At 39.8% G+C, this 12,171-nt stretch overlaps 1 protein-coding gene across 1 annotated transcript; it reads right to left on the reverse strand.

Moving 5' to 3' along the window:
* Positions 1 to 308: 308 nt before the first annotated feature.
* On the reverse strand, positions 309 to 9,573 carry LOC123513150 (palmitoyltransferase ZDHHC6-like). Its single transcript, XM_045270065.1, has 10 exons — positions 9,394 to 9,573; positions 8,252 to 8,346; positions 7,825 to 8,006; positions 7,445 to 7,529; positions 6,826 to 6,989; positions 6,465 to 6,599; positions 5,207 to 5,338; positions 4,599 to 4,679; positions 4,283 to 4,470; positions 309 to 3,663 (listed from the first exon to the last, which is right to left on the reverse strand). Exons 2-10 carry the CDS (start codon positions 8,304 to 8,306, stop codon positions 3,486 to 3,488), a joined length of 1,200 nt encoding a protein of 399 aa, XP_045126000.1. The 5' UTR covers positions 8,307 to 8,346; positions 9,394 to 9,573; the 3' UTR covers positions 309 to 3,485.
* Positions 9,574 to 12,171: the final 2,598 nt, after the last annotated feature.

A 12,171-nucleotide genomic window follows, 5' to 3' on the forward strand; every position in this document is an offset into this window, starting at 1 on the left:
CTCTCTGAAAATTCTATCAATATGGCTTACTGGTTGATTGTTTTCTTCCATTGTCACTCCCAAGTCCTTTTCCTTTTTTCCTTTTTCTAGTTCTACTCCATCTCCCATCTTATAGATTCCCACTGGTCGTCTTTCACTTTTTCCCATTTCCATGACATGGCTTTTGTCCACATTGAATTCCATCTCCCATTTTTTTTACTCCATTTCCAGATCTTGTTTAAGTCTTCCTGTAGTATTTCACAGTCCTCTTTTTGTTTAATGACTCTGCACAGTTTCACATCGTCCACAAACAGATTTATGTAGCTGTTCACTCCCTCTGGCATGTCGTTTATATATACGAAAAAAAGTATTGGCGCCAATACTGACCCCTGTGGCACTCCGCTGTCTACTGCTCTCCACTTGGACTTCATATCTTTAACTATCGTCCTTATTTCTTCGACCGTATACCCAAGAGAGAGTACCGATTCGCAGAACACTGCTGCCATTGACACCACGGAATGCCAACGTGGGACCAGGGGAACTGATCCGTCAAGAATGTCATTCACTGGCACCTCGAGTGAAAGCGACATAATGAATACTGGAAGAGTATATGAAGGAAATATAATAACCTCTTCGTCACTGGATTCCTTGACTCCATCGCCTCAAAAAAGAAAACGTCAGGATAAGGAATCTAGTGACGAAGAAGGAAACCTTTGCAAGAAAAAAAAAAAAAAATAAATAAATAAATAAATAAATAAATAAAATAAAATAAATAAATAAATAAAAATGTAAAATCATAATAATGCACCATAGATCTTATAACTGATGAGTGTTGCTTGTGTGTGTGTGTGTGTGTGTGTGTGTGTGTGTGTAGTATATGGTATATGAGCTCCAGATGTTTCAGAGCACCTACATGAAATAAGAGGTCATAAGATAAAGCCTGCCCCAGGATGGCTATATAGACAATGCAAGACAAAGGGCCAGCCAACACCAGCACCATTCTGGGAGCCAGGAATCCCTCTAAGCAACACTCTGAAGGGATGGTGATAATTGGGAACATGACCATGGCCAAGGAGGCAGTGACAAACTCGAATCATCCGAGGCAGACCAGACCCTCCTGGCTACACACAGCTGCATCCTTCACAGCTGTTCTGGGCCATCACAAAGAACCCTCATGCCAGTGTGATAAGATAGGAAAGCACCATTCATTCTCCTCTACTCTTACAATTCATCCTTTTATATCTATTCTTCTACTATGATCTACTGAAATAAATTCAAAATATTTCAAAATGCACATGTAACTCAAAGGATAATTCACCTTCATCCTAATTTAGGAGCATAACCATATGGGTAGATTCATTTTGAGGTCATGATTGGTAAGAACACCATTGGCACAGTAAGGAATTTACAATAAGCCCTCCATATAACATGCCTTAATACAAATAATTTTAAGTAAGAATAAGTCTTCCCTGTATAAGGGAAACCATGTCTGGGAGAGGCAACAGATTTGTGGCAGCTACTTGACCAACAGTGGAGCATGTCATGTGGTCAGTTCTCAGCACTGCCTCCTTGCCAGTGAACACCCTATTCATGAACATCTTCCTACAAGGTTTTTCTGTCATACCTTTCTAGTAGTGCTTCAGACAAGAGACAGATTCTTTTCCTAAACCAAATAAGGGCTACCAAACCAAAGCTTTTTAAAGAAGTTAGGCAAAACGGTAGGAAAGAACAACTGTGTCAACAATTGTTTTGAAGTGGATGGAGTGCTTAAACTATCTATGAAAAACTTTTACCTTAAAATTGAAATGTTTATAAAGGCATATAACACTTTGTCATGTCACCTGTGTTTTAGATTCCATTGAGGAGGAAGGCAACAACCTGTGTGGAGCACAAGTGTTTGTCCAGTATCATTTCTCCTCTCAAGGTATCTGAGCACTGCACTCAGGCAACAGCGCTGAAGTATGGCTCAACTGAAACTTCTCACCAAAGTTGCCAACTCTGCTTTCTTGTTGCTTTTTTTCATCCTATTTGATTATTTTCAGCTGCTTTCCTCACTCCTTTAGGAAGCAGCTCAACTTAAGGATATGCATTCATCAATACCTTTTGATGTGTAGCTTATTTTTTTTTACAATTTCATTCATTAAATAAATTTCCTCCATTCTACTATGAAAAGTAAAGAAAGAATGATTAAGACAATATAAAGATTTTGAGCAGAAGGCAACAGAATGAGACAGAAGATCACAAAACAGACACAATCAAGAAAATGTTGCATCACAGGGACCTGAGAATCCAGGAGGGTGAGAGGCATGCATGGGACAGTGAGTAGGTGTTAAAGGAGTGACAGTGATGCAAGGCTGTGAAACCTAAAACACTATGAAACAGATAAAGTAAACCATTAGCACTAGGACCTGACCACTGACAAATCTTTGTTATATTGAGGACTTACTGTAATACAAATTGAACTTGTTTTTGCACCGTCCTATTTTAATTTTTTCCAAAACAATTTGAATGGAGAATTTGGCACTTAAACCCAAGCTCAGATAACAATTTCACTTCTAAAAGTGAATGTGAGCAAGTCCACTTTCTTGAGCATGAATTAGATCCCAAATTTTATGTTCTATATTAGAGAATAACTACTTTCCCAAACTTTTATCTCACAAAACAGGGACAACACTAAATGCATTTCATACAAACAGTGGTACTGTAATCTGAGGACCATAAAGATCATCAACAAATACTCCCTTCAGGAACTAATACAAACTTGTAAAGTTTCCACCAGCCTCAAGTGACCACCACATTCCAAAAATTGCAACCATCTTTTAAGATGCACATTATTGATATCACTAGAATTATTATTATTATCATTTATGAGACATTTTAACAAGTTGGAAAGAGGTCTGGTGATGATTGTACTGACTAAAGTTTGTAACTTTACAAACCTGTCATTTCCTATGAAGAAAATCACAGCACAAAACTAGAGCAAGACCAAAACTTTAGTTTGTATTTTCCTCACCAGTATTCCTTCCAGTATTAAATAATCTTCATCACTATTATTATCAATGCTATTAGTATATAGAGAGGATGGCTCAAACATCTACTGTATTATGTATTCTAACACTTACAATGATCAGTTAGGTTTCTCCTATCATACGCTCATTTGTAGTCGTGGCCTCTGGCTTATGGACTAGCACCTGACCCATTTGATTTCAAGGAAAACTCCAAGAGATGTTGCATATGCTAGCATGTCATCACACATGACTGTGCTAAGGTGCTAGAAAACAGTGTAACCTTAGAGCTAACCCACTCCCCATGATAATGTGAAGTGGACATATCAACAAGTCCAAAATGACAACTGACAAAAAAATAAGTCCATTCTTCTCATCACCCACAGATTAATGTGAAATTCATCAGAAATATTCATCATGCAAGAAAATTACAAAACACTCAGTTGATTACAAAATAGTTAATACTTTCATTGTCCCTCAAGTTGATATTCACTGAGTTTATCACCTTTTCTTCTTACTTTCTACAGGCAAGTCCTGTGCTGGTCTGTTTGGGTCTGTGGGTGGGTTGTCAGAGTCACTCTCCGTGCTGAGGATCTGGACGGCACAGCAGCGAGGAAACCAGCCTCGGTGGCGCTCGGTTTTATTTGAGCCGTTGGTGCGTTCCCCATACAACCAATACCTGCACAAAGTCTCTTCATTAGGTTTGGCTGGACAATGGCCACTGTACCTCCAAACAAAGTCTGTTTATAATGATCCATAAAAATCAGCGTATTTATTCAAAATGAGGGACTAGCTATTCTCTTCAGTCATTAGTACAGTGATGGGTGAAGAGCACAGCAGTCTGGCAAGGGAAGGAACAACACATCACTACATCACACTCCCATTTGATAATAAACAAGGAATACAGAATATCATGGAGACCTGAAATTTGTCATATGAATTCACTTCCTCCTGTCAAAACAATGTTTTGCAGTTCATAAGAGAAAATTACATTTCTGAACTTAAAGATGAATTTTAAAAAGAAACCGAGTAGTATTCAAGTATAAAATGTATACAGTATGTACTGTACAAGAACAGAATTGGAATCTTAAAGCCACAAGACCTTCCTTCTGCTCTTAATGTGACTGACATTATTCTGGATCCTCATAATGTTATTATATTTTCTATTCTTAAAAATACCCAACACCTAAAGCCATCTTCACATGTATAAACTCCTAAAAGTAATGTCAACAGAAATATGGTAATAGGAATATCATTAAAGATAAAGATATTGAACAAAGACAATATTTATGACTAACTTTTTCCAGCGAGTAACAGCCACAATGTCGCCTGGCTGTAAGGAGATTCTGGGCTCATCAGTGCAGGGTGGATGGCAGCACACACCCAATCCCTTGGTGCAGGGGAACCACCAGCCAGAGAAACTCTGCACCACCTGGTACTCACGACACCGGGCACGTTTCTCAGCCTTCTGCTCCAGTTGCTCAATCTAAACACACAAGGAAAAGCAAGTGTGGATCAGACTGAAGAATTGAATATGTGAGCAGCTGTGTTGTGAAGATTTGCAACACTAACATTTCAAGAACAAAGTCTGGTGAGAGTAGCAGCAGCACTTACAGTGAGTGTGTACTGGTGACACTCCCGCCGCACCACCCACGTGATGCCATCACCTATCGGCTCACACGACAAGTTGATGACCTATATGAAATACATTTTTAACATGAGGATAGCAGCCACGTTATGAATCACAGGAAAAATTCCCACATCATATATCAAACTTTCACTACTAGAAGTTGTTAAAAAGAAAGAAATTAAAAAACATCATGAAACATTTAAGAATTCCTCTCTATCTACATGGCAAGTTAAGGATGACTCAAACAAGACATCATGCCTTGGCTTAGTTATATAACAATAGAGCAAAAGCAGTGCCACACTTCCTCACACTATTCTCACCACTTGTCCTTTACAATACAGTGGGTGTACACTCCCAATCAAGCCAGAGAGTGTGTAGCCAGACTGTTATCCCTCCACCATACCGAGGAGAGAGAGAGAGAGAGAGAGAGAGAGAGAGAGAGAGAGAGAGAGAGAGAGAGAGAGAGAGAGAGAGAGAGAGAGAGAGAGAGAGAGAGAGAGAGAGCGCTACACAATCTATAATGAATTTACAAAAATCTCGCACTCATCCTCATTCTCAATATAACACCTAACAGGCAAGCTTTGTGCAGCACCTGCTTAAAGTTATTCCAGCAGCCAAGGTTGTAGGGATAGATGAAGGGTTGGTCCAGCATTCCCCGGCGGTGCACAGCCTTCTCCAGGATCCAGTCCTCTATGGCTGTTCTGTTCCGCAATATTGCCCGGAGCTGTGTTGCATTTGGAAAGGAGTAAAAACATCAGCATCAGAAATAAAGCAGTTTTCACACACCAGTGCAACAACATGACTTGGAAACATGCAATAGTGTATCAGACTTCCTCAACAACAAATACCTTAAGAAAGTCCATAAAAAAACAGTGACAAATCCAATGTCAAACACTAAGACCAAGAAAATAAATGTAATGTAACAAGATATAGATGAGAGTAACTGTCGTAATTATAAAAATGAAGATGTAACACACAGAAACACCAGGCAGTCAGTAGGATGGATTGCAAACTAATCTTAAGGCAGCACTGACACAATGACACCCAAACACTGTCACTACCACTAATGGATTCCACAGACAGGATGGTGTGTTGCCAGATGGCTATGAAAAGGTTAAGCTACAAACTGATCAGCTTCACCTTAAAATACCTTGGTGGGGTAACATGACGATAAGATCACAATTCTGTACGTTATATTAGGGTTTCTCAACGTGGGCTATATGACTCCTCTGGAGGCCATGAGAAATTTTCAAGGGCCACAGAACAAAATTGCATTGCTCATATAAGCTAAATATTTTCATATTTGTTTTATTGTTAAGTGTCCTACTGCTTCATTTTGCGACTTCAGTGTCTTTTTGATGTAATCTTTTTAACATTCACTTCCCATGAGTTCACAACACTGGATTCAGGGTTGCTATGTTTGTCCTTTTACAGATATTCTGTCCCATTTGGTATGTTTGTACTTTAATTTGCACCCAAATTATGAAGTTGAAAAGCTTTAAATACAGATGTTGATTGCACTGGAAGTCCTTAATGCTTTATGCTTATTTGTGAGTTTTCAAATAAGATTTCACCCAAATTATGAAGTCTATTGATTTATTAGTGGAGTATGAATTTCAAGTTCATTGTTCTATCCTAACAACAATCATTATTATATTTACTTCCTATGAACTTAAATTAGCTTGGAGGGCCATTGCTGAAAAAAGGTTGAGAAACTGTTATATCATGTATCTACTCTGTCAAGTGAACAAATGCTACAATATTGAAACAGACGTTCACAACGTTTCCATGTGTCTAGTAACCTATGAAAATATATGATGACAGGAGGAATAAGCAGCAAGGGAGCTCACCTGGAAGTAGAGAAGCATGCCAACAGCCAGCACCACACCAATGGCCAGACCTAACACAAACATACACATCACCATCCCCCAAAGGCTCATGTACACGATGGGCTCCCTCCCAGTGCCGTAATAAATGTACCAAGTCTGCAATAATGGATGCAATAGTCATAAGAATAACTACAAGCACAAAAAAGTAAATAAAGCACTACTGTACTTGTATTTTAGGTTCTGTTCACCAAAAATTTTGATATGAAACCAACTTTTGATTTTGATAAGAATAAAAATGGCATAGCTTGTAGCAAAAGACATTATAAGACACTGAGTATTTTAAGTAAAAAAACTGAAAGGTGTTTAACTGAGATGAACTTGCCCGGTGGATTGCATGGTATATGGAGAGAGACAGCACCACCGAGGCCTGTGCACACCCCAGGACAGCAAAGAGCAGGAAGAAGGTAAAGGAGCAGTGGTTCTTGTGGCCAACACAGTTATTAATCCAGGGACAGTGGTGGTCCATCTTCATCACACAACGGCCACCTGCACAAACACAGAAGAAAGGTGTGTGTGATACTTTGCCACCAGCATATCAAAACTTGTGCAATAGCTTTCTTTTCTAAATTCAAATAATGCTGCAAGTCATATTTATATTAGTATGGAGAGAGAGAGAGAGAGAGAGAGAGAGAGAGAGAGAGAGAGAGAGAGAGAGAGAGAGAGAGAGAGAGAGAGAGAGAGAGAGAGAGAGAGAGAGAGAGAGAGAGAGAGAGAGAGAGAGAGAGAGAGAGAGAGAGAGAGAGAGAGAGAGAGAGAGAGAGAGAGAGAGAGAGAGAGAGAGAGAGAGAGAGAGAGAGAGAGAGAGAGAGAGAGAGAGAGAGAGAGAGAGAGAGAGAGAGAGAGAGAGAGAGAGAGAGAGAATAACCATATTAAACTGTTTATTAGAAATCCTGTTGAACGTGAATGGCCATTTTTTCTTAAAGTGTGTGCTGCTTACTTACATTTGCGGCAGTGGTGAGCGCGGGGAGACTTGTAGCCCTCACAGGTGTTGCAAAACTGAAGGAACTGCTTATCTTCTGCCTTTTCCTGCAACATGAAAAAAAAAAAAAAAAAAAAAAAAACCTGTGTTGATGACATGCAGCAGCTGAAATGAAGTCAATGGCAAATGGTTGTGCCTACAAGCCACAGCTGCTATTTGTGCTTTGCCACATCACACCCTCATCACATCACATATGTTCTGAAGTATACAATTAGGTAAGGAACCACACCAGCAAGTGATCCATTACTGGTGAACCAACATCACTAATAAATTAAGACACTAGTATGTGTATGTTAATATTTACAGAATCAAACACACACAGGTATTCCAGCAAACACTTACAGGCTCCCAGTTGAGGGTCATTGTGCCGGGCCCAGTGAACATGGCGTGCAGGAAACAGTACAAGGTGAGGACAGCACAGCTCATGAAGGTGAAGAACAGCACACTGCTGCCCCAGGACTCGTAGGGCGGCCACCACTGGGACAGGCAGCTCACAGTGGCAAAAGTTACTGACTTGATGATGCCTGTAATGATTTGATCTTGATTCAGTTATAAGATTTCAAGTTTTGATAAATCTATTTTGTCTCCCTCTCAATTTTCTGCAATTTATGAAACTTTTACAAGCATGATTTGCAATTATGTATTAGTAGTAACTATGATATGTCCACATTTTTCCTAAGCTGTCACACTATGCAGTACTGAGCGCATCATGCATAGGCTGGGTCAAAATACACTACTAGCACAAGCCGCACCAGTGGTCAAGCCTCACCCAGTGCAATGAGTGGCCCCCAGTGGCAGAAACGCTTCAGAGGCCCCACACACATGATGACTACTCTGCTGCCTTGTCAGCCTTGATTTGTAGCCCTAGAGGAGGGGAAAAGTGTCAATCACTCAGGTACTGTAAATAAACAACTAATTCTATGATTTAACTACATATTAGAATTGGAGCTACAGAGATCAAAATTAAAAAGAAAATGGTCATTAATACAAACTGGCAGAGGAATTAATCATGCAGCCTTGAAATTCCTGCTTTATCTCTTAGCACCACTAACTACAGTGCTGCTGGCAGATTAGGACTGCTGCCATAAAGCCTTATCATCTGGCTGGACAGTCAGAGGCTGCAAAGATAAACTAGACCTGCATTGAGAAAGGTTTTAAGACCAACATTTCTCCTGTTATTGGTCTCCCTATTTAACATGACTTGGAAGTGGCAGTGACTGGGATTAGCTTGTGTTTTCAGTGGCAGGGGGACGAGAGAGAGAGAGAGAGAGAGAGAGAGAGAGAGAGAGAGAGAGAGAGAGAGAGAGAGAGAGAGAGAGAGAGAGAGAGAGAGAGAGAGAGAGAAACTTGATTATTAGTGGAGAATGCAATTTACAACAATATTGCACACAGATGTACTATTACCTAAGAAAAACAAAACAGAACATCAACTTAACAATCATTTAACAATATCCAACAACCACTGAACCTCCATATTGTCACATACCAACATCCAAACAATCATTCTACCATCTAATTGCCACTTAACTACCCCAACAACCAATTAACCCCTAACTGCTGCATAACAATATTCTAACAATCATTTAACTCCCTAACAACCATGTAATAAAACCCTAACACCAAATCAACCTTCTGACAACCCCACGTAACACCACCGTAACAATCAAATAAGCTTCTAACAACCATGTAATAATACCATAACAGCCAATTAACCACGTAACAACCATTGAGCCTCCTAAACCCACGTAACACTATCACATCCATCCTTTCAACGTATCCTAACAATGCCACACTAAGAACACTCACAAATCCACCCCAACACTGCACACAAATCCCCAGCTGGAAGAAACTCGCTCAGAACGGCTCGCCAACACAATATCTGAAGGTGAAAAGCAATTGATCTTAACTCACGTATGGTTTTCTATCCCGCCTGTGGCCCGAGAACAGACTGGGGTGTTTCTATACGTCACTGAGGTGTAATGGGGTGTACTGCAGTGTGGCGAAGGGAGGGCGGCCTTTAGAACACCAGCGCTCCTAGCTGACAGTCGTCTTCTCCCCGGCACCTCTCCTCTCCCAGAGCCGCCATCACCAATCCTGTGACGTCACGCATTGTTGACACCGCCCACGAGCCTAACATATCCGACATGCCTAAATATTTCTGGGTTTTCATATATTCTACTCTTAAGTCTTATCAAAAGTCTGGGAAAAATATTTGAGTGGTACTGAAACTATAATAGCGTGTAGTGGGTCAGGTTACGTTCAAATAAATTAAGTTTATTAATTTTATTGGTAATTCCTTGGGAAGCATAACCATCGTCTAATTATTTCTGTCCTTATAAAATTCTTTACGTCGCCTGATCTGATTCAAATAGTCTAATCTGATCAAGACACAAATTTCACTTCCAAAATGTATACCAAAAGAAGTTTACGGTAAGCAATACGAGGAATTAAACCGCATTTATAGCTTCATAATGTCACCCAGAAAATTAGGTTGCGCTCGAACAACTCCACCAAACTTTGCAGTCATGTTGAGTATTTTTGGAATTTGAAAGGGATTAAGATGATGGAATTCTTTTAGTGTTGTACCTTATCCTCACTAGTCTATCGTTTTCTCCACATGAGCAACTTTTTTTTTTTTTTTTTTTTTGCAAAAGATATAAAGGAACCATTAAAATTGTTGCATGATAGGATTACCATACGTCTGGATTTTTCCGGACATGTCCGGAATTCACTTGCCGAAATCTGCGTCCGGATGGATTGGAGAAAAAAAAAAAAAAAAAAATAAATAAATAAATAAAAAAATAATAATAATAATACGTCCGGAATTTCAAAGTCCATCAGTAACTTTAAAAATGTCATGTTTCTATAAGTTGGAATGGTAGGAGGCTGGAAGGGGTGAAGGGTTACCAGGTGGCAGCTGCTTTGGTTGGGTTTCGCTCTAGACTTACTTTACCTTACCGCAGTGCCGTGTCTAATTGACGTTGGCAACAATGGAGTGCCAGATTCTTTTGTTCCCAGCCAATTCCACCACTTCCTCCATCCTCTCTCTTCCCACCATCTCCTTGATTGCATCCATATATTTCATCCTCTGTCTTCCTCTCGCTCTTCTTCCTCGATCATCCCCAAGAGGCAGTCTCTCTCTAGGCCATCCTGATTTGTTCTCCTTGCCACCCACGGGATCCTCATCGTTCTTCTAATGAACCACATCTCTGTTGCCTCCAGCCTCTTCTTCATTTCTCTACTAATGGTCCAAGTTTCACAACCGTATAATAGTACTGACCATATGTAACACTTTAAGATTCTTAACCGAATCCCACTACTCAAATTCAGGTTTGTTAGTATCCCTCTCATTTGCCCAAAGTTAGCTTTTGCCATTCCAATTCTTGATCTTATTTCTGCATCACATCTACCATCTTCTTCCACCAAACTTCCCAAATATCTAAATGATTGAACTTGCTCCACTGCTTGAGCACCTATTCTCACATTCACTCTTAATTGATCCTTTTTCTTGTTCACTCCCATCACCTCTGTTTTACCGATGTTAATCCTCAATCCAACTCCTCTACATTCTATATCCAATCGATCCACCAATCTTTGTAACTTTTCCTCAGTGTCTGCAATCAACACTGTATCATCAGCATATCTAATGTTATTTATATTCCTTCCTCCCACCTTAATGCCTTCCAGATCGGTCATTTCGTCCATGACTGCCTGTGTATAGAGTGAGAACAAGTCTGGTGACAACACACATCCCTGTCTCACTCCTCTTTCTATTTTAATCCAATCACTTCTATCATCTCCAATTCTCACCACAGCTCTCTGCCCCCAATACAAATTTGTAATTATCCTTATATCAGCATTATCGACACCCAACCTTCGCAGCCTCTCCACCAATACCTCATGCCATATCATATCAAAAGCCTTTTCAAAATCTACAAAACACATAAATAGGTCTTCTGTTTCTCTATGGCTCTCTCTATAATTGTTCGTAATACAAAGATTGCGTTCTGAGTTCCTTAACCTTTTCTAGACTACTTCAGTAAAAAAAAAAAAAAAAAAAAAAAAATAAATAAATAAATAAATAAATAAATAAATAAAAATATAGATAAATAAATAAATAAACAACAAGATCGAGTGATGGAGGAAGAGAAAGAAGAGCCTGAGTTGGAAGAGTGAAGAATGTTAACAACAGCGGACTTACCATTAGGCAACACTAGGCAGTTGCCCAGGGCCCCGAGTTTCTGGGGGCCCTATGAAACTCCTCATACACTTATGGTTAATAGTGATTTTATTAGTTGCACACATTATCCATGTTTTTTTTTTATTAAAATCCATTTGCTAAAATACCAGCAGAATGATTATCGTATTAAGTATGGCTCGGGGCCCCTATGGATGTATAAAGAAAACGGGGCCTTTCCTTTCAAACATCGGTATTGGCCTAGAATTTCACAATCGGTGCATCCCTAGAATCAGGGGCTGTATTTAGGAATTCGGGGGCCCTAGGCAAACGTAGGCAAGCCTCCCCCTCCCCCCATTTTATTCTAAGGATGTACCGATTGTGAAATTCTGACCCAATACCGGTTTAAATGAAATATTTGGCCGATAGCCGATGTTTGTTTTTGATAGTGGGGACTGAAGGGGGCCCGTTTCTTTATACATCCATAGGGGCCCCCGAGACACACTTAACAG

This window comes from Portunus trituberculatus, chromosome 35, assembly GCF_017591435.1.
Source record: "Portunus trituberculatus isolate SZX2019 chromosome 35, ASM1759143v1, whole genome shotgun sequence".
NCBI classification, from domain to species: domain Eukaryota; kingdom Metazoa; phylum Arthropoda; class Malacostraca; order Decapoda; family Portunidae; genus Portunus; species Portunus trituberculatus.

Excerpts from the sequence above, each read along its gene's own strand:
- LOC123513150 (XM_045270065.1), bottom strand. The coding sequence starts at position 8,306 with ATGTGTGTGGGGCCTCTGAAGCGTTTCTGCCACTGGGGGCCACTCATT. Across the intron at positions 6,600-6,825 it reads TATACCATGCAATCCACCGG|ACTTGGTACATTTATTACGG; the intron begins GCAAGTTCATCT and ends CCATTATTGCAG. Across the intron at positions 5,339-6,464 it reads GCATGCTTCTCTACTTCCAG|CTCCGGGCAATATTGCGGAA; the intron begins GTGAGCTCCCTT and ends AATGCAACACAG.